The 24,086-nt window shown below is 40.2% G+C and overlaps 1 protein-coding gene across 1 annotated transcript; it reads left to right on the forward strand.

Moving 5' to 3' along the window:
* Positions 1 to 355: 355 nt before the first annotated feature.
* On the forward strand, positions 356 to 21,949 carry TREM2 (triggering receptor expressed on myeloid cells 2). The gene is made up of 4 exons (XM_089681175.1): positions 356 to 506; positions 3,016 to 3,421; positions 9,833 to 9,949; positions 20,551 to 21,949. Exons 1-4 carry the CDS (start codon positions 464 to 466, stop codon positions 20,690 to 20,692), a joined length of 708 nt encoding a protein of 235 aa, XP_089537301.1. The 5' UTR covers positions 356 to 463; the 3' UTR covers positions 20,693 to 21,949.
* Positions 21,950 to 24,086: the final 2,137 nt, after the last annotated feature.

Below are 24,086 nucleotides of genomic sequence, written 5' to 3' on the forward strand. Positions count from 1 at the left end.
CATGGCCGGCCTAATTCTTTTAATCCTGTGACACGTATTCACTACAGTGTGTGAGTAGGCACTGCTGTGTCACACATTTCACAGAACTTGCCTTCTCAGAGATGCTGAGAAAAGGAATTTCAGACTGCAGAGTAAGTACGGCAATTACAGCTTGCAAGCACATAAGTTATTACATTATAGCAGTTATAGGTTGGGGTGGCTGCCATTTTTTGTATCACCATCCACAACCATTACGTACCCATTTGGTCTACTTTCACACCATGACAGGGTTACGTAATTTCTTCACACACAAAAATTCTCCTTCAGTAATCAATCCTACATTTAGCCCTAAAGAACTTTAGTTCAGCACATTGCACAATCAACATTGAACAAACTGTCTGGTTCTTCTTTTTTACTTCATTTGTGGTGTGCTGGCAGAAAGAGGGAGTCTTGTGGTTAATTTGCTGTGCCACATACATCAGAAATGGACTTTTGCTCCTTGCTTACCTGTATCGTCACTCTCTTGGGTAAGATGCTATATGTTTATATTTGATGTTCAATATCTCTAGCCCAGTCTGGTATTTGACTAGTTAAGCATATTCAGCCTGTTATTTATGGCCTTAGAACTCTAACTTTTTTAAACATACAATGCTGAAAAGTAGGAAAGAAAAATAACTAACATTGTAAACCATGTATAAATTATCTGTCTTGTTCCCATATATCTCTCCAAGTTTTTGAACTGTCGTTGCTCACAGCCAAGAAGCAGACATATACATACATGGTGTTGATTTACTAAAGGCAAACAGGTTGTTCACTTTACAAGGGAGTTCCCCTTAGCTTAGTCAAAAAGTTTAAGCTCTCTATCATCCAATCATATACAAGAATGTTTTAATTTTTTTTATTTTCCTTGCATGTGATTGGGTATTCATTTTAAAATTTATTTTCACCCCATTCGCTAAGCCTTGCAAACTGAAAAGCCTATTTGTGTTTAGTAAACCAACACCATGCAGTGTCTAAATTTGTGTAAGGATTCAGCAAGAACTAGCTTGGGTATATAGTTCCCCTATGGCAAAAGGTGTAATTTAATCACTCATATTCTGATTCATAATATGCTTTGGAAGAAAAATAAAAGCAGTACCATTAAAAGCTCACCAGAAACAACATACTAATTCTCATTTAAAGTGGTTGTAAAGGCTCAAGGTTTTTTACCTTCACCTATTTTACAAAACAAAAATAACCTTTAGAATCGCTTTAAGGCATTATACAGTAATGGCATGCATGTCTACTATCTGATCTCCTCAAGGGGTAGATCTGGTGATCGCAATTCATCTCTACATGCCCAAAACATGCCAATCTCCTGAGGTCCACCTATTGGATTGTTTAACCTGTAGACACAGAGAGACTAACATATTAGTACTATACTAATATACAGTGTGTGCTTGGGACATTCAACTATTTTATCTCATGTAAGACCACACTCAGATTTACAATACTGCATAAGAAATTGTGTTCCAGTTTGTTACATGTTTAAAGATAAGCTGTTTAAATAATAAATTATTAATAAATGAACCATCTGCTGCCCAGGCCAGTTCTGCCATTTCTCACATACAGTACAAGTGAAAATCAGCATTTTTGGCCAAAAAAATTACTTAGAACCTCCGAACATTCTATATGCTTTTAAAGCTGAGGCCCTGGAGAATAAAATGGTTGTTGTTGCAAGTTTTTTATATCACTTAATATTTGCACATAAAAGATGTTGTGTCAAGTAAATAGATATCAGATATGTCATGTTTTAAACTTGTGCTTCTCATCCGCCCTATAGCAGAAGTACTGCTACAGGGCGGCACAGGTGCACAAAATTATGTATATACATTTTGCATTTCTGGGTAAGGGGCACACGCGTGGCACGCATGCGCCCTACCCGCGCCGCCATTTGCAACCACCGCTGTCAGTCCCTGGATCCCAGCCGGTGATTACTTGCCAGCGCCCAGTGATTGAAACAGTTCTCCTCCCTGTGAGCTCGTGTACACTGCTTTGCATGGCTGTGCATAGCACAGCCATATTAAGCAGTGTGCTTACAGTGAAGCACAAACACAGTCCAGTATACAAAACAGCACACAGCATATAGTTAACCCTTTGATCACCCCACATATTAACCCCTTCCTTCCCAGTGCCATTAGTACAGTGTCAGTGCTTTTTATTAGCACTGATCACTGTATTGGTGTCACTGGGGATGTCAATGGCACCAAGTCAGTTCCCCCCTAGTGTCAGAATGCCAGCCGAAGTCCCACTATAATTTGCTGATCGCTGCCATTACTAGTAAAAAAAAAAAAAAAAATCCAGTGTACCACCATTTGCAAACACTATAACTTTCACGTAAATTAATTTACACGCATTGGATTTTTTTTTAGTAAAGATGCGTAGCAGAATACATTTTGACCTAAATTTGGCCTAAATTTTGTTACCAGCAAAAAGTTAATAAAAGTTTGTTAATAGCAGTCAAAAATATTGTAATTTACTCAAAATTGTCGGCCTTTTTTTTTGAAAGCACAAAAAATTAAAAACACGCATGCGATCAAATACCACCGAAAGAAAGCTCAATTCATGGGGAAAAAAATGATGTAATTTTCATTTGGGTGCAGCGTTGCATGACAGCGCAATTGTCATTTAAAGTAATGTAGCTCCGTAACAAAAAAAATGGCCTGGTCAGGAAGGGGGGTAAATCCTCTGGAGGCAAGTGGTTAAAAGCCTTTACAGTTTACCAGTTTAGAGTTAAGCAGGAGGTTTTGCTACTAGAATTGTTGCTCTCTCTCACACATTTGTGGCGATACCTCGGGTGGGTGGTGTGATTGCTGATTACATATAAGTGCAGGACCTACGTGTGCGTTCGCAGTGGGGGGGGGGGCTTTTAAAATTATTTTTATTTTATTATTTAATTTAATTTTGTATTCGCTTATTTACTGTAAATACACAGTATACATAGTATTTTACTTTCAGTCATTTCACAGTGGATTTGTCGTTCTGCTTATTTATCAGGTTTTTCAGTCCCGTGTCTGGCAAACAATATCACTGTATATTCAGCACAACTAGGAGAAACACTGACCATTGTTTGTCCATACCGATACCGTGCAGATCGATGGGCAAGAAAGCTATGGTGCAAAGAGGATGAAGTTGGTGCTTGCGAGGCTGTTGTCAGTGCTCATCGCTATTCTCTGTCTGGGAGCAAAACATTCGGGAGTACCACAATCTCTGATAATGCATATGAAGGCATGGTTACAATAAATATAACTAACCTGCAAAAAGATGATGCTGGTGTATATCAGTGCAGGACAGTCATTTTTGGTGACATTGGCATTCTACAGAAGATCAAAGTGCTAGTGCTTGAAGACAATCTACCAGGAAATGTTTCACCTTTGGATAAAGTCCAGTATAGTATTTCTGGGTAAGAAAGGAGCTCAAGTTATTTGCATTAGTCATTGGCTGTTCATTACATGCTATTCTACAGATTTAACAAATTAATGCTTGGTAGATATCTGCCAGACTTAAAGAGGACCAGTCATATTGTAGTAGAAATACAACTGCAAATAAGAGTATGGGTGAAATAAACAGTATATAGTTTTTAGTGCACATTTTAACATGATATTATATAAACTTTAACACGTTAGTGTAATTTTTATCAGGCTTTTTAAAAGGGCATTAAAAACATACTCAGTAATTGTGCCATGAATGAACCCCATGTATAGAGTGACAACTGTCTTCCAATTGTGCTCCTTCATTGTCACTCATCCCACATTCACTTCGGGGAGACTACAGGCAACTGTGCCAATACACATTGTCAGGGCTGCTGTTAGAAACAACGGGGCCCCATACAGCCAACCCAACACCCCCCCCCCCAAAAAAAATAAAAATACACAGTTCACTATGCTTCAGTTATGAATGAATACAGTGAGTGATTGGTACCGAACACTCATTGTGTTCATTCAGGAAAGGGGCTGGTAAATGTGACATATTTACTTTACTGTTCCCCCCAACTCTCCATCCTGAAGGATCCTATTGTGTGGGTAGGAGAGGAGGGAAGCTGGCAGCACTGTGGGGGTGGGGGCTCGCAAGGGGACCTGGGTAGCAGGGAGAAATGTATGGTGCACAGTGAGGGTGATGGATTTGGGGGGGATCAATTACTGGAACAGATCCCCTGTATGGCTCTTTCTGCAGCAGCTGAAAGCCATTGGGAGGGAGAGGAGAAGAAGCCGGCTTTCAGCTGCTGCAGAGGGGGCCATACAAGGGATCGGTTCCAGTAATCCCCCCTCCACCCACCCACCATGCCAATCACCCTCCCTGCCCACATCAGATTCACCCAGCTGCCTGGGCCCCCCTGCTAGCTTGGGCCCCGTACAGGAGGACTGGTGGTACCCCCTTATCCTCGGCCCTGCATGAAGATTAGAATTTCAACATGGATCTGATACTGTATCACTAGCACTCTGAGGGTTCTTAAAAGTTGATGATAAATTGCTAATTGTACACATGATGCTTTTAGTATCTTTCCTCATATTGTATTTTTACTCAGACTTACCTTGAATGCAGTATTTTATGTTAGCGTCCTTACATTACTGTTTTTACTGTGGGATAAAAAGTATCAATGGGTGATTTTTTTTCTTTGTATAGCAAGTCTTTTTGGACACCTCATCACTTCAGATGTACCCCAGACCTTTCAGTCACTTCTTGTGCACATGCTCTTGCTCCACAATTGGCTGCATATCATTGCTCAAGACTGATTTCCTAATAGTGACAACGGGAGACTATGGTTGCACAATGTCTTCATGCAATACTAAAAATTATTTGGAGTATACCCGTACCTTTCCAAGGGCATTAGTAATGTACAGTATTCTGCTTAGTTGTGCCAGATGGTCTATTATGAATATAAGATGTTTTTCAGGGTTCTTGCAAGATTTAATATATTGGTTGCATGTAGAGAAGTGCATTTCCTAAGGAAAATGATGGTCTTCCCCTTTACAATGTTATAACGCAAACCATAGTTTCTGAAGGAAACTTTTCTTTTTTATTGCTATTTTATTAAATGTAAAAAGAGAATGTAATATGCAGGGCAAACATAGGCCCATTGATTCTGCAATAATTTTTTTTTAACAGTTGCATTTATTGAAATCGTACAAAAGTATGAACAATCCAAGGTATACAAGAACAATCAAGCTTATGGCATTCAGTAGAAATACAATACACATGACATTCCAATGCTAAAAAATAAAAAATATAAAAACATAAAGATTCAACAGGTCATCCTGAGTCAGGTCAGGAGAAACATACATAATACAATATCGATGGCCCATACCCATCAAATAAAAGTTAGTAAAAAGATCTCAGGGCGTGAACTGGAGCGTAAAAAGAAAAGAGTGGAGAAGAGAAGAAGGGGAAAAGGGAAAAGGAGGGGAAGGGAGTTTCTGCAATAATTTTTACTGATAATAAAAGATAATAAAGTAAAACATATATCATGTTTTTTTTCGAAACAATGTATTATTTTATGATAGCGTCCTGCAAATTGTTTTTACTTACATAATTACATAGTTAGTCTGGATGAAAAAAGACAAAAAGTCCATCCAGTTCAACCATTTAAAAAAAAACAAACAAAAAAACGCGTTTTCACATGTATACCCCCCACTTCAATAGGACAACATTTCTGCCTGTTTTCATTTGTATCTATATACACATATGGATTGTCCTAAACCTGTATTTCCCTGCCTTTGAAAACAATAAAATATTTGAACAAGAAAAAAAGTTATAATCCTATACCCACAGTTGATCCAGAGAAAGGCAAAAAAACCCAGCAAAGCATAATCCAATTTTCTCCTGCAGGGAAAAAATTATTTCCTGATCCCCCGACAGGCAATCAGATATTCCCTGGATCAACTTTACCTATAAATGTTAATATCCAGTTATATTCTGTGTATCTAAGAAACAATTCAGGCCTTTTTTGAAGCAATCCACTGAGCTGGCCAGAACCAACTCTTGAGGGAGTCTATGCCACGTTCTCACAGCTCTCACTGTGAAGGAACCTTTCCATGTTTGGAGATTAAATCTCTTTTCCTCCAGATGTAAAGAGTGCCCCCTTGTCCTCTGTGATGACCTCAGGGTGAATAGCTCTTCACCGAGTTCACTATATGAACCACTATGGTATTTTCTATTTTCTGTGCAATCAATAGAAAAGAGACATAAAGCTAAAAAAAAAGCTTTTTTTAACCACTGTTTATTTTAAAACAACCAGCAGTACTGTAAATGAAAAGTATTATTATTATTATTATACAGGATTTATATAGCACCAACAGTTTGCTCAGAGCTTTACAATATAACGGGAGACAATACAGCAACAATACAGTTCAATACAAGAGGGATAGGAGGGCCCTGCTGCTTGGAGCTTATTACATCTTATTCTATAATATATCCATTTATGAAAACACAAATTATGATTCTGATTATTCTGATACAAAGCATTCTGAAGTTCTTTACAAATGTAATAACTTTTTTTTTATTTTGTGCATTTATATGACACAAAATAAAAAATTTAAAGTTAAAATAAGAAATTAAAATTAAAAAAAAGTTTAATTCATAGATAGCAAATTCACATATACAGGGAATAAGGCTTTTAAGGGCTAACTAGTGGTTCTAAAGTGCTTAAAGTGTATTGAAACCACAAACCATCAATGTATTATATTGCCAATTACCAGCCCTTAGATGTGGTAGCAATGGTTGCATTAGTTTCCTCTTTTTGGGGGCTAAGAACATTTTTACCAATACCTGTTAATCTTACCAAAAATGTGGTGTCCTTGTCACTTTCTGTGAGCTGAAAAGACAATATAGACAATGTTACCTCTCCCATCAATCCACCATGTAATAGAGATGAATAAAGGCAGACATGTTTGAAATTAAGCCTGCATTACATCTTCCATAGATACAATGAGTGAGTGGAGACACACGGGGACAGAAATTAGGTTATTCACAGAATTGCCAGGTGAAAATAAAGGAAAAAAACTAAAACAATGCAGCCACCACATCTATTTACTCAATAGGCACTGGTTAGTGAGAGTTGTAGGCAGGGGCGGACTGACAACTCATGGGGCCCCTGGGCAATAGGTGATCATGGGACCCCTGTGTCCTTGCCCAAACTCAAAAAAGCCTATGAAAAAGGTACCAGGGGCATCTCATGGGGCCCCCTACTGACTACGGGCCCTCAGGCAATGCCCGAGTTTCCAAATGGTCAGTCCGCCCCTGGTTGTAGGCTGTAGCTGACAAATATTCTATTATAGTAGCCACCTAGTAACATTTTCTGCAACATTATTTTTTCCTGCACTTTTATTGTACTGATCATGCTCTGCCCAATTTATCTTAAGTCTTTCCTCATATTGGTTTCCTTCAGTGCATGAGCTCTATGATTTCTTGACTTCCACTGTAGTCATCATAGTTTCCTTGCCTCCTGTATGTCAAAAATGCTCACATGCCATGTAAAGATCAGCATGTCCAGAAATTCTAAATGGAACTTTCCCAGTTTCTGAGTTAGTCTGCAGGAGATCTACTGATCGCTGGTGCAATGCTTTCCAGGCTCCTGCAGACAAAAATAATCAATACACATTTTTTTTACCTGCACCTATTATTTTTGTCTAAATGTTGAACTTATCCTTCATTGGGGAGATTTCTTCCTGTCCCACAGACACAGCAGGAAAATCCCTTCTCAGTTGTCACCAGAACAGATTTACCTATTGAAAGTATTCCCCTCATCTCTTGTTCCTATGGCAACTACAAATTTTGAATTTCCCATCACTTACTGTACTGGTGATAAAGATCACCAGGAAAAGTAGTAGAAAAGACCTTTCCACATTCTATACAAAATTATCTATTAAAAAGTTTTAACTTTAAATACACTTTAAAGACCAGGTTCAGCATTTTTGTTTTATAACAACTGGCATTTTTTCTTGATATCTTTATTTTTGTGGAAGATTTCTTTTTATTGGGTGTCATACAGAATAGGAAATTTCAGGAAATACCCCCAATGGGGACACAGCAAATAAAACACTTTTTTTTCTGTGAGTAAGGAAGGTTTAGGACCTCCAACAGGTTTTTTTTCTGTGTGCACTCTCAATTAGGGAGATTTTTCCTGACTTCCTTTCCAAATGACAGACAGAATAGGAAGTGAAATGAAATCTCATTTTGGGAAAACTATTTGCTTTCATGTATTGAACACTGTTGAATTAAAGTGTTACTAAATCTAGCACCCTACATTCACTATATCTGGTCTCCCACAGTACACAGAACATGGAAATGCAATTATTTTAGTAAATATAAACTGCTAAATACCTTTTCTCATCAGCAGTCTTGTGACTTCTATCAGTGTTCGGCAGAGCACTGGTTAAAGCTTGTAGACAGAGTTTTCTCTAGGAAGATGTAGAACCCCTGACCTCTGTCTGGACAGTGCTGATTGGCCCTGTGCTGATCACATGCACTCTCCCAAGAAAAAAAAAACCTCTCTAGCAATACACACCAAACTGAGCATGTGCAGAGTGTCTCCACACGATACGTACATGATATATCAGGAGATAAGAGGGGGGCTCTGGAAGAAGGGAAGGATCAGAGGAGTCAGGGTCAAACATCATTTTTACACAATGCAGAGGATTAACCCCTTAGGTTCCACAGTGAGTATAACAAGCATGCTTTACTGCATGTAGGCTGTTAGGGCTGGTTCACCTCAGATGCAGTCCGGTGCATTTTTAATCTGTATCAAAAGTGCACGCACAGTGTTTTCTATGTATTCCAATGACTCTAGTCCACACCAGTGCAGTGCGTTCCAGTGCAGTCAACAAAATTAGAACATGCAATGGAACATGGCAAATACATCAAAAACACACTGGAACGCATCAGAGCACACATGTTCTGACCTGAAATAAAGAAAAAAAGAAGGAAAAATGTACCAGACACATCAAAAACAAATCAGAAATGCACATGCACAAATACATTAAGAATGCACACGCAGAAACACATTAAGAATGCACACACAGAAACACATTAGAAATGCACACGCAGAAACACATTAGAAATGCACACGCAGAAACACATTAGAAATGCACACGAAGAAACACATTAGGAATGCACACGCACAAACACATTAGGAATGCACATGCAGAAACACATTAGGAATGCACATGCAGAAACACATTAGGAATGCACACGCAGAAACACATTAGGAATGCACACGCAGAAACACATTAGGAATGCACACGCAGAAACACATTAGGAATGCACACACAGAAACACATTAGAAATGCACATGCAGAAACACATTAGGAATGCACACGCAGAAACACATTAGGAATGCACACACAGAAACACATTAGAAATGCACATGCAGAAACACATTAGAAATGCACATGCAGAAACACATTAGGAATGCACACGCAGAAACACATTAGGAATGCACACACAGAAACACATTAGGAATGCACACGCAGAAACACATTAGGAATGCACAAGCAGAAACACATTAGGAATGCACACGCAGAAACACATTAGGAATGCATAAATTGTGTTGTTAACCCTTAAAGCACAAACAAAATTTACATGCACTATTTTTGAAATTGCAGTGTACTGCAAGCAACAGAGTACTCACATCTGTGTACTGTAGGGTTCTATTGACTCACTGAATATTTGAAAAATGAATGAAACACTGCAATGCACATATTCTCAAGTGCCATGTGCATTACTCCTGCATGGGGACAGAGCTCAAAAAGTGAGTTGAGTTAGATTACTAAATGCATTTTAAATAAGTAAGTCATTATATGTGTTTCATATTTTACAGGTTACAGTCTGACAATCAACTCCCTTTGATGCTGCTCATTCTTGGAAGCAGCCTTCTGCTTTGCAAAGTACTAGTGATGGGACTGCTCTACAGCTGGTGGAAAATCCAGACAGAAAAGTAAGAACAGAGGCAAGCCATGTTATGCTTGAAAGGGTTTTTATGATGCGTTGGTAGACCCACATATGTGCAAATCACCTTTCTATGGAGTCGTTTCACATATGTGCGGGTCGGCAGCAGTGCAATTTAAAAAATAGTCATGTATGAATTTCAGTCTGGTTCAGGTGCAAGTTCAAGTACCATACACTTTAAAAATGTGCACCTTAACCGCTGAATGAAACCACACCGGACTCTATTAACAAACTGCACTGAAACCAGCCCCACACATATTTGAACCCAGTGTAAAGAAGTTTGGTCTGCTAATACTCTGCCCTCCCTGGTTCCCCCTCTCACCCCCATCAACATGCTAATGGTATTTTACATTTACATTTTCAGTACATATATTATTTTAGACCTAGAAACATCATCAAAGGATCTTTGTGCTTCTCTATGCAATACAGCCAGATCCAGGCTGGTGAGAGAGGCTGGCAGGGTGATGTATATGGCTTCCTGAAAACATCACAGTACCTTGCAACACAGTCAGCGCCAGGACAAAGTAATCTAGTGCACAGGCCAAAGATGCTTAACGGTGACCCCTCCAAATGTATGGGCGTTGTGTGTCAGCAAAAATCACCCCCCCACCCACACACACACACACGCACACAAAAACATTCAAGCACTAATCTTCACACTTACCCCCAAGAAAAAATTCTACTTTCAAGTCACAATTCTCCCTAAATAAAAAATGAACCCTCTTCCATGACAAATCCCCCTCCCAGCAAAAATCCACTCCCCCAATCTCCGCTCTTAGCACAATTCCTCTACCCCTCAAATTTCCACTCTATGCATAAACCCTCTCCTCCTTCCAAATCCCCTCTCCTAACACTAATTCAGCCCCCAATGTCCCCTCCTAGCACAAATCCTCCCCTCCCTCCAAATTCCTCTTCTTAGTACAAATTTCCCTCCAAATCACCCCTTCTAGCACAACCCTCCAAATCCCCAACCGTGCCTAGAGCAACCGCCCCTCTTGCCCAGCCCTTGTTCTGGCTCTGCTCACAGTACCCTAGTATTCTCAAGAGCCCCCAGCTCTGATGCAAGCAGTGGAATGGCATCAGAATGCCTTGATTGGTGGTTTTCAGTCTGGAAACGTCTGCACAGAAATTTTACATTTGCATGCAGACCACCCTAGGTAATACCCACAGGTGATGCTGAGTCACCATGATTTAAAAAATGAAGATCTAATGAATGTAAGGGGTGGCCAGAGACAGTAAGGCATAGGTGGAAAGAACTGGATGGTGCTGGGTATTTTCCATCCAAAAAAATGAGGCAGGCAGGCCAGTTCACAATCGTTAGTATGAGACCCAGAGCAGTTGCCAATAGCTCAGTCTCAGTGCTGGGAGCATGCAATTGTGTGCGCTTGCAGAACACAAGAACACATAATGTATATGCTGGTTTCTCCCGCAAGACAATAGACACCTCCCAAAAATGCAAAAGGGAAAATTCCGCTATGGGTTACAGATGACAGGTTAAAAACAGAATTGAATTCCAAAAAAAAATTCTAAGTACAAACAGATTGCTGAATATTGATTTCCTTCAAAGACTGTGTGTATTAGTGTTAGAATAGACATCTTTTAAAATATGAATTTTAAAAAGAAAAGGATAAACAGAATAGAGTAGAATATAAATGAATAGAATAGAAAATAGAGGAATATAATAGAAAAGAATAGAACAGAAAAAAATAGAATAAAATAGAATATAGCCGTCTTATGAAATTCAAATTATGAAAAGAATAGAACAGAATATAATAAAACAGAAAAGAATAGGATAGAAAAGAAAAAAATAGAAAATATAAGAATAGCATAGAAAAGAGTAAAACAGAATTGAAAATAAAAGAATAGAATAAAATAGAAAAGAATAGAATAAAACAGAATAGAAAAGATTAGAATGGAATAAAATAGAATAGAAAGAATAGAAAATAAAAGAATAAAGAGTAAGAGTAAAACAGAACAGAATAGAATAGAAAATAAAAAATAGAATAAAATAGAATAGAAAATAAAGGAAAAGACTAGAATACAAAAGAATAGGATAGATATAAAATATTAGAATATAAAATAATAGAGTAACACAACATAAATGAATAGAAAATAAAAATAGAATACAAAGGAATAGAATACAAAAGAATAGAATAGAGTAAAACAGAATAGAATAGAAAATAAAAGGCACAACTGCACCAGATTTTGAGGGAGGAGCCTAATCATGGCGGCAAGAGAGAGGGCAATGTGAACGCTCTCCACAGGACGACCGCCCTCCTTCCCTAAATGTTCCCCATGTAATGCTGCAAAGGTGCCCGGCTAAAACTTACGGGTGAGAGGGGGTCCCAGGGCGAAGCGGTGAGGACGGAGCTGCAGGAGTCCAGGACAGCGGGACGGCTGGGAACCTCCCGCCCGAGACTGCTGGGAACGCAGGTGACGCGAGGCGGTCACGTGACCTCCCGAAAGGGAGCTCTGGGAGACAGAGAGGCCGGCCGGCTTCCCGACTCAGGAGGAGACGCCGGCTCTCTCACCGACAGTGCAGGTGGACCCGGCTCAGCGATCCTGCTTAGCAGGAGAGGAAGGAGAGAAAAGCGGCTGGCCTCCTATGGAGTTGGAGCCGGTTTAATAGAGAAATACTCCCGACTGCCGGTTACCCAGGAGTGAAGCGGACAGAGAAGGAAGAAAGGTACCCGGAGAAACCCCCCCCCTCTCCTCCAATCGAAGAGAAAAGAAGCAGAGCCACACCAGAGTACTGAGATCCTAAAGGACAGCCTCACTGGAGTAAAGCAGCTGGAAGGAGGGTGAGTGAGAGTGTCTGGATTGTATAGTAAATTTGTTCATGGACAGTACCTTGATGCAGCAGGAGAAGTATATATAGAGAAAAAGGGGGGACCACCAAGTAGGTTGAAGAAATTAGAATCCATCTAAAGGACTCATTGTCAGCATATACCCTAAAGTTTAAAAGAAGAGAGCTTGGATATATATAGAAAATATGAAGAGCAAAAATAGTAAAGGGAGTGGTCCAAAGCACGCCCAATCTGGAACAATTAGAAAATTTACATCCCAAGGTAATGTGACCCCAGAAAGAACTCAGGGGGCAGGTGAAAAAAGTATAATGGAAAACAGTATGGATAAAAGCGCCAGATCTCCTGTGGAAATGGATAATAATAACCAACAAATAACAGGGGAAATAGAACTAAAAGAAAATGAAGGAGAACTACAAATTCCAAATAAAAAGGAGATGGCAGAAATGTTTAGAAATCTGGAAAAATCATTTAAACAGGAAATGGGAATTTTTCGGAAAGACCTGGGACATCTCTTGACTAGAGTAGAAGAAACAGAAGAAAAAATCAAAAAACATGCTCAAGTTATTCCTGAACTGAGAAATCAGATAATGGAGATTAGGCAAGAACAGAAAAAATTGGGATATAAGTTGGAGATACAAGGTAACATGCATAGGAAAAATAACCTCAGGATAAAAGGAATCCCGGAGCTTGCACAAGATAAAGATTTAAGAGAGACAATACATAAAATTTTAAACTCCATTATGGGTAGATCCAGAACAGAGACATTCCTATTAGACAATATATATAGATTAGGAAGGGTCCAACGAGATCGGGTGGAAGAGAGACCGAGAGATGTAGTGGTACAATTTAATAAAAATGGAGAGAGAGATGAAATATGGAAGAAGATCAAAGGAAGATATAATATTGAGTACGAAGGAAAAAATATACAAATTTTTGCAGACTTGACACCTGAGACATTATGGAGAAAGAGATCATTGAGACCACTAATAGAACAGATGAAAAAGCAGAATATACAATATAGATGGAGTGGCTCAATGTGTCTAATCGGATGGAAGAATGGAGTTACTGCATACCTGAGATTTCCTGAGGAATTGAGAGACTTTTTTGATAAACTTAACATTCAAAGAGTAGAGATTCCAGGTTGGGAGGAAGAGGAAGAAGGAGGGATAAATGCTGAGGGAAAAGAGGAATGGCAGCAAGTTAGAAGAAAGAATAGAGAAGGGATGGAAAGGGGAACATTGAGGGAAATGGAGGGAAGGTGAACCGTACAAGGTTAGAGTTCTACCTCAGGGTTAAGATCCAAACGTGACATTAGGCTCACAAAGGATCAGATGGCAAAAAATAGGCCTGGTGGGGGAGGGGGGGTGGGAGGGGGAGGGGGGAGGGTTGAAAGGGTTGCCGAGAGGGGAGGGGGGAGGAGGATGTTGGGGAGAGGGGAGGGGAAAGGGGAGGGTTATGGCGGGGGAGGGGGAGAAGGATGGTATAGGGGGAAGGTTTTAAAAATACTCTGCATAGGGAGGAGATGTATACAAGAAATATGGAAGATATAAAATTTATAACATATAATGTAAAGGGGTTGAATAGTCCTGGGAAGAGATTTAAGCTATTTAAGGAGTTGCAACATAGAGAAGCTTTGGTAGTTTTTTTACAGGAGACGCATTTTGAGATTAAGTCAAATATTAAATTAAATACCAGAAATTATCCAACATGGTTCTATGCAGACTCCCCAATTAAGAGAGCTAAAAGGGTGGCAATTGGGTTTGCTAAAAATGTAAGGTGGGAGGTGGAGGAGAGAGAGACGGATCCTGAGGGGAGATTCTTGTTTTTGAAAGGTAGATTGCAGGAAATAGAGTGTACAATAGCGAATATATATTGCATAAAAAAAGAGACCAGAGGTATACCTGAAAGGGATATTAAGAAAATTGATGGAATTTAAAAAGGGAAGACTGATAGTGGCGGGAGATTTGAATTTATGTTTAGATCCACAGATGGATACAACTTCTCGTGTGCAACGAGAGGGAGGTAGGTCTATGAGGACCTTAAAGAAGGAGATACATGAGGGTCAACTAGTGGATATATGGAGAATAACGCATGGAAAGGAAAGAGACTATACCTTCTTCTCTAATGCACACGAGATTTACTCGAGATTAGATTATATAATGGTAGAACATCAACTTATCGAGAGGGTGGTTAAAGTAGAAATAGAGACAATGACTCTCTCAGACCATGCCCCAGTTATAATGAAGGTAAGATGGGGGAGACAGCTGACAAGGGGGGTAGGATGGAGGTTAAACGAGGCCCTTCTACTAGACCAAGAGATCGATCAGCAGATCAGAAAGGAGATGGAAAGATATTTTCAGGAGAACGAAACAGGGGAGGTCTCAGTGGCCACTATCTGGGAGTCCCATAAGGTATATATTAGGGGTATATTGATCGCGCTAGGGGCAAAAAAGAAAAGGGAAAGGAGTAAGAAAATGACAGGGCTCTTAAAAGATATTTATGACCTGGAACAGATCCATAAAAATAGAATAACAAGTGAGATAAGGCAGAAGGTAATAGGAAAGAAGAAAGAATTGGAGATATTAATGGAAGAAGAAAGGAGGACAGTACTCAATAAAGTAGCACGGGAGAGGTATAGATGGGGAGATCGACCAGGAAAATATTTAATGAAAGCCCTGAGAAAAAAGAAAAATAGAAATTACATAGAAAAAATAAGAAATCCCAAGGGAGAAATGGCTCACTCTACTAAAGAGATCGGGAAGGTGTTCAAGGAATATTACAGTAAGCTGTATAATATTAATTCTCAGAACTTAGTAAATAATAGTGAAAATGAGAACAGAGAAAAAAGAAGGGCATATTTAAAAAATGCAGGACTACCAAAGATAGATGAAGATCTATTGAAATCCCTGGAATTAGAAATTACACAGGAGGAAATAAAAATAGCATTAAAAAATACTAAGGTGGGGAAAAGCCCTGGCCCAGACGGATATACCGTGAGGTATTATAAAAAATATAGTGAACTGTTAATACCTAAATTGAAGGAGTATATGAATGCCCTGGGTGGAGAAATGGAGATTAGACAGGAATCCCTACAAGCCCATGTAACACTTATACATAAGGAAGGGAAGGACGCTACTCAATGTTCTAGTTATAGGCCAATTGCACTCCTAAATATAGATACAAAGTTATATGCAAAGGTTTTAGCAAATAGGATGAAAGATTTAATGCCGGAATGGATCCAGGGAGATCAGGTTGGTTTTTTATCGGGGAGAGAGGGTAGAGATAACGGAATTAGAACTATTGTTGATCCAGAAAGCTAAGAAAGGGAAAACCCCGGTAGTGGTGCTCTCGATCGATGCTGAAAAAGCTTTTGATAGAGTAAACTGGAGCTTCAACTGGAGCTTCATGATGGATACCCTAGAGATCATGGGAGTAGGTGCTAGAATGAGGGAGTGGATAGGAAAGTTGTATAAAATGCCATCCGCGGTTATTTTGGTTAATGGTGAAAAGTCTGAGCCCATAGGGATGTCAAATGGGACAAGACAGGGATGTCCATTGTCCCCATTGCTGTATGTGTTATCATTGGAACCTTTGTTAGAAACAATTAGGAAGAACGTAGATATAAAGGGAATACAAATAGGGGAACCTGAACATAAGGTGGCAGCTTTTGCAGACGACCTGTTGTTTTATGTGGGAAATCCTAGGATAACACTCCCGAATTTAATAAAAAGCTTAAAAGAGTATGGGGAAATATCAAATTTAAAAATCAACCCGACAAAAACTGAGATCTTAAATATAAATCTTCCAAAAAGTGAGAAAGAAAAGATACAAAAAGAATTCCCTTTTATATGGAGAGATAAAATATTTAGGGGTTAAACTTACTGCTTCATATACAAAATTGTATAAATTAAACTATATTGCTCTTCTAAATGAGATTAAAGAGGAACTGAAGAAACTGGGAAGAGGAATCCCCTCTTGGTTAGGACAAATAAATCTGATAAAAATTATAATTGTACCCAAAGTCTTGTATAAATTTCAGATGATCCCAATAAGACTCCCAGAGGCCTTTTTTAAAGAAATTAAAAAGATGATAACAAAATTTATATGGAAAAATAAATCTAGAATATCCTATGATCTGATGAGTAGAGGTAAAGAGAGAGGGGGATTGGGAGTGCCAGATTTTAGGAGATACTATAATGCTGTAGTTTTAACAAGAATTTATGATTGGACACACAATATAAGGGGGAAAAGGTGGGTTAAGATAGAGAATGATCTGAGTGGAGTTGACCTGAGTAGAAACATATGGGCACCAGCACAATATAGAGGTTTAAAAGATACCACGAGTTTGTATACAGTGAATGTTTTAAAGGTTTGGGATAATTTACATAAGTATATGCATTGGGATTTTAACTCACAATTAATGTCACTAAGGAATATGGAGTATTTTCCACCAGGTATTGAGGGGAGTATGGGAAAATGGATTAAAAAGGAAGACATTCAACTAAGGGATATTATGGATGGACAGAAATTGAAAACATTGAAAGATTTAAAGAAAGGTGGAAGGGAACTTTTTATTAAGATTGATGAGTGGAAATATCACCAATTAAAACACTTCGTTGAGGGTCTTCCGAAACCTATAAGAGGGAGAAAGGAGTGGAACTTGTTTGAGAGGTTGTTGGAATCACGGGGAGATGGAAAACGGGGCACAGCAAAAATCTATAAAATTCTCACTGAGTTAGTCACGGAAGTAAAACCAATGTACATAGAAAAATGGGAAAAGGATTTGGGGATAGAGATAGATGAGGATAAACAGAGGAAAATATATAGACTCACACACGAAAACATTAGCATGAGAGAGGTGGAGGTAAATTATAAGAGTTTGGTAAGATGTCACATCACACCAAATGTGGAACATAAAATGGGTGTAGAGAGAACACAAGAGTGCTGGCGTGGGTGTGGAAACATTGGTACGTGGTTTCATATCTGGTGGGAGTGCCCAAGGATTCAAAGTTTTTGGGAGACAACGGTCAACTTAATAGAGAAAATCTCAGGGATAAAGATAGGATTAGATCCAGAAGTGTGCTTATTACATAAAACAGACTTACCAGTGAATAAATACAAAAACTCGGGTATATGGTACTTTGTGAATGCAGCAAAGGGTTTGATACCTAAATTCTGGCATAGTTTAGAGGTTCCGAGAGAAAAGGATTGGGTAGAGAGAGTAAATCAGATTAGTAAGATGGAGAAATTGTACTATATCCAAGAAGATAAGATGGAGATATATAATAGGAGATGGGAGAAATGGGAAGATTTTATACATCAAACGAATATACACGAAGCAATGATAAGAGAAGTTTCTTGATTTTATAGGGAAGGAAGTAAGAGAAAAATGCAGAGTGGGAGGGTGGAGGGATGTGGTAGGGTGTAGGGGTAGAGGTAAGGGACAAAAAAAAAAGGAGGTAATAGAAGGAGATAGGATTAAGAATTTTATATATTATATGAGAATGTTGATGAAATGTATTGTTATGCTCTTCTTTCTTTTTCCTCTTTTTTTTATATGTATTTATAAATATGAAAATGTAATAAATATTTGAATTAAAAAAAAAAAAGAATAGAAAATAAAAGAAACAAATAAAATAGAATATAAAATAAAGGAATAGAATAGATTAGGACAGAAAAAAAACCAATAGAATAGAAAGAATATAGCCATGTTCTGAAATTCAAATTTTGAATAGAATAAATTTGAATGCCAATTTGATATTTTTTTTATTTGGCTGAATTCAAATTAGAGTCGAATTTAAAGCGGAGTTCCAGCTGAATAAAAAAAATAAAAGTCAGAAGCTACAAAACTGTAGCTGGTGACTTTTAAAATACAGACACTTACCTGTCTCTCGGTCCAGCGGTGTCCTCACCATGACTGGTTTCACTGGCTGTCTTCTCTCCCTGGCTCCGGCATCTTTAGTGTAGGCACCCGAGTGTGACAGCTTGCAGCTTCACAGCCGGGTTCCCACTGCACATGCACGAGTAGCGCTGCGCATTGTGAATGGCCCTGTAGTCTTGTAGGACCTGTCATGTGTCCCAGAAGACTACAGGGAGGGAGGGTGGAGGACAATGTTTGCTTTCAATCGCCTAGGCGATCGCAGGGGAAGTGGGAGTCGGTATCTGTCAAATTCGGGTACTCGCTCCCCAAAGGTGCCAATCCTTAATGGGGAGCGGAGGACAAAGCATTAAAGCAGAACTTCCCCTTTTGGTGAAGCTCCGCTTTAACTAAACAAAAATATTTAAATAATGAATTGAAACTAAACAAAACAAATTTTTTCATACTACACATATCTAATATTCATGGCAAGCATTGAAGGGCAGTAATAAGGCTTTCAAAACGCTGCCTAAATATCCCTTAAACACCAGGTATTGACATATATTTATACTTGCAATTAAAGGGCATGACTATTGCACCAGAGATAGGCTTGTCCACTCCCCATTACCACCATGACCGTTCTGTACAAACCCCCCTTTCCCCTTAACCAATTATACTTACAAAAAACATGACACCAATTTTGGAGTAAATGGCCAACATGGCCTTTTATTAACAACACAAATTTAAATACACCAACCATTCCTTATAACAGAAACCCAAAGAATTGTTGTTGGTCTTCGAAGGCACCCCAAACAATCCGAAATGCACCTGCTGACAACCATACACACTAGGCATCCAGCCGCAACCAACCAGCTCAGAGACAACCATACCGTCCACAGTGCAGCTCCACCACCATCCAGTTAAACCTTGGTAAACTGGGAATGTCCCTGGGCACAACATACCACCGATGGGTCCCACACCATTGTTTTTACATTCCAAGATAAGAACCGCCTCCAAAGACCAACAACCGCCCAGGAACCAACATAACCCCCCTTTACCTGGAGGGACCCAATACTCACCAAAAACAGGGAGGGCAGGAGGGAAGCTCTCACTCCTGACGTCCAGCTCAAACTGACGCCCCCTCACTGAAACCCCCCACCCGAAGGTGCAAGAAACCCCACCTACTCTCAACCTTCCACCAAGCAAATACCCCCACTATCAAAAACAAACCCCTTGGATCTGCCTTAACCCTTTCTGTTCCTCCTTCCCCACTCTGGGCCTAGTCATGTATGCCCTGCACCATCTCTTCTTTCTTTTTTGCTACGGGCATTTCTGTAAAGCCCCATGATTGAAACATGCTTTTACCGCCCCTCAACTGCTCTCTCTGTTGCTGAGGAGGTAGGGGCTGGGGGTGTATACAAGCCCACTTCCTGGACACCACATATATGTGTTACACGGTCGTATAATGGTAGCATAGTGTGCCTTTATATAACAGAAGCTGTTTATATGTCATCATTTCCACTGTCCAAAATTAAAAGGTGTATTCTTCATTTTAGAATAGCAGCTGTGCATGTGGTTCTAAATGATCTGTATTATTAAGCTGTGTTGTGTGTCTTATTCTAGATGCAGATTAACCTAGAGCTGCAAAAAAAAAAAAAGAAAAGAAAGGATTTGCACGGTTCCCCATATATATTAAAATGAGAAATAAACTGTTTTATGTTTTTGTGTTAAAAGTAATAAAAAAATAAAATATTCTGTTTAAGAAGAAATGCTGCTGTTTGCAGTGTTTGAGAGGTTCCAATCAGAATGGTGCATTAAAGAGTGTTTTTAATATGAAAGTTCCACAATTTGCATCTTAGATCTATTTGTAGTGTGCTATATCTGCCACATGTACTGATATTTATTACTTCATTTGTTTTCTTGCAGAGTGAAACATGAATCATTTACTTCTTTATCAGCTGAGCAACTATTGGGCACTGAAGTCAGATATGAAGAGGCGGATAATGGTCCATACTATATAAATTATGTTTACAGGGGACACCTTGAACAAGCACACTGGCAGGAATGACCTACCAGGCCATACTGAAAAGTATTAATATGAACAGCATGATATGATGGAGCAATGAAAGAAATAGGCACGTGAAAATTTAGGCACCCCATTGGATCTTTATTCAAACAGTGCATGCAGGTAAAGGTGATACTGTTGAATAAAAACACAAGAACACTTCGCCTTTTCAATCATATATTTTCAAAAATATCAATAGATGTAATGGTGTACTGTGGAAAAAGATTTCAAAGAACTTCCTTGGCGTTAGAAGGTAGTACTACCCCCTTTAGCAGAAAGTATTTCTTTTAGGCATTCTTTGGGGATCAAATCAGGGCTTGAATTAGGGGAGTCTATAGCTTTCTATTTCTTCTTTTTGAACCATTCCTTGGTGGACTTTCTAGTGTTCTTTAGATCATTATTATTATAAAAGACCCATTTCAACTTTTGGACAGATTGCCTCACATTCTCCTCAATCACACATCGATATGATGCAGAATGTATAGTTGACTCAACTATAACTTTTTCTGTGTGCCTTAGAGAGCTGCGTTGTTCTTGCCATGGCGACACCACACATATCAATTATAAAGAGAGCACCAGACCCCAGATATCTGAGGTTCAAATCCGTATTAAACCCAAAAGCAAATATTTGCTATATTATAGTATACCAATTCTTAGATGGGATGGTTGAATCATTTTCTTTTAGGCTTTCTTCTATTTTTATCTGGTGATCCAGCCAGCGAGTCTGTTTATTAAAAGCTCAAGCTCTCTAGCAGAATGTATCAGTTTACATAGATGAGACAAACTATTTAACACTAGCAGGGGTGGTTAAAATGATCAGCTTTTATTTATTCATGAAAAACATATATTTTGAAAGGAAAAAAAATGTTTGTAAGCAGACTGAAATGCTGGTTAATGAGACAGATGTTGACCCAGGCGGGAGAGAAAGAGTAAACCTGTTTCCTACACGTCTTTTTGAGCTCCACCCAGAGACAGTGTGCTGCATGAGAAAGAAGGCACAGACAAGCCACAGCATGTAATCTCCAGCTGAGAGATACAAAGAAGAAAGAAAGGAGAGCAAGGCTGCCTGCTGTCACATCCACAATGCAGTCCACCCTGAAGATACCAGTTCTGGAGATCGTCCACTATGCTATATATGGACTGTGCAGGTATGCTGGGGCAGCCACAAGCTTGAGTTAGGGATTAGGGACATTACAAAAAGATTGTGCCTCTGTTTTGAATTGTTATGCTGAGAGTTTTCAGTAAAGCTTTGAAACTTTGCCTTTGCCTGGTCGGAAGTTACTAAAGAGGTGTAATGCAAGTAATCGGCACAACACTTCATCTATAGCATGGGTTAGTAAAGCAAACTGGGGTATGAAAACACCAGGTTTACCAAACAACCTGTCATGAACCTGTGCCTGTGATAGAAGGGATAGCCTCTTGCAGGGAGGCTTCTCCCATAGCAACGGGAGCAGATCAGCATTGCAGAGGTCCTGTGCACAGGTACAGAAGAAAAAGAGCTAAGTGAGCATACGCATGGAGTCCACTAGGTGCATGGCGGGGCTCCATTCTGCTACAGGGAGTAAGGTAGCGGAGATATGCTGGACAGATGGAGAGAGCATTGGCTCTTTGTGTCCCTCCCAAATGCAACAGTGACCATGGTGGTGAATACTAAGTCTACTAGCGTTCAGCCATCTGTTCAAGTAAAGGCACCCCATGTGTAAGGCAGTGACCCAGTTGAGTTTACAGTCATTTTTTTGAACGCAGCAAAATTGCGTTCAGGAGTAGATTTTACCTGTGTTTCAAACGCCAAACATTTGTAAATGCGGTTAACCATGTTTATAAGCATTTGCGTTTAGAAGCGTTTTTTGACTGATCCATATCCGGTTCCCACCCAGCCTATGGCACAAAGGCGGCCAGCCAAACAGCTCGTCTCTCCAGGAGGACGCCATATGGTGTCCTCCTGGTCACGCCCCCAGAACGCGCCCCCCGCGGCGCGCAGTGTGCCGATCTCTCGTCAGCTGTGTCCCATGCACAATGAAATTGGCTGTTTACCCTGCGATCGGCTGCGCCTTATCACAGCCGACCCCAAGTATAAACAAACTGCGGTAACTTGCTGTTACCGCTTCTCCTCTTCACACACAGATCCTGTGTGAGGAAAAGAAGGGGAAAAGTGAGTTACAGCTATCAGTACTGTGCGCCACACTGCCGATTGCCTTCACATTGCCCTGTTTGCCTGTCACAGCTGCCCATCAGCGTACCTGTCACAGCTGCCCATCAGCGTACCTGTCACAGCTGCCCATCAGCGTACCTGTCACAGCTGCCCATCAGCGTACCTGTCACAGCTGCCCATCAGCGTACCTGTCACAGCTGCCCACCAGCGTACCTGTCACAGCTGCCCACCAGCGTACCTGTCACAGCTGCCCACCAGCGTACCTGTCACAGCTGCCCACCAGCGTACCTGTCACAGCTGCCCATCAGCGTACCTGTCACAGCTGCCCATCAGCGTACCTGTCACAGCTGCCCACCAGCGTACCTGTCACAGCTGCCCATCAGTGTACCTGTCACAGCTGCCCATCAGCGTACCTGTCACAGCTGCCCATCAGCGTACCTGTCGCCAGCCCATAATCCTATCTTTTGCCAGCCCATCAAGCTACCTGTCACCAGCCCATCAGCATTTCTGGTACCTGTTGCCAGTCCATTAATGTACCTGTTGCCAGCTCATCAGTGTACCTGTCGCCAGCCCATCAGTGTACCTGTCGCCAGCCCATCAGCATTCCTGGTACCTGTGCACCAGTCTATCTGCATACCTGTCGCCAGTCTGTCAGTGTACCTGTCATACAGCCCATCACGTACCTGTCAGCGCAGCCCATCAGTGTACCTGTCATGCAGCCCATCACGTACCTGTAAGCACAGCCCATCAGTGTACCTGTTGTACAGCCCATCACGTACCTGTCAGCACAGCCCATCAGTATACCTGTCGTGCCGTTCATCAGTGTACCTGTCAGTAGAACCCATCAGCATACTTTTCAGCACAGCCCATCACATACCTGCTAGCACAGCCCATCAGCGTACATGTCAGCAGAGCCCATCAGCGTACCTGTCAGCACAGCCCATCAGTGTACCTTTCATGCAGCCCATCAGCATACCTGTCAGTACAGCCCATCAGTGTACATGTCCAGCAGCCCATCAGTGTACCTGTCAGCACATCCATATAGGGAAGCCTATCAGTGTACCTGTCAGCGCATACACTAGTGCAGCCTGCCAGTGTACCTGTCATCAATGCAGCTTAATCAGAGTACCAATAACAGAGCCACCATCACTGCAGCCCATCAGCAGTGTACCCATTACAGTTGCCTGTCATACAGCCAAGATGTCAAAAAAATATTACTTTAGTGAGGAGGCTTTCCAAATCCTC

The sequence above is a fragment of the Staurois parvus genome, unplaced genomic scaffold, assembly GCF_062004578.1.
Source record: "Staurois parvus isolate SC_StPar_1 unplaced genomic scaffold, SC_StPar_1.0 ptg000261l, whole genome shotgun sequence".
Lineage (NCBI taxonomy): Eukaryota > Metazoa > Chordata > Amphibia > Anura > Ranidae > Staurois > Staurois parvus.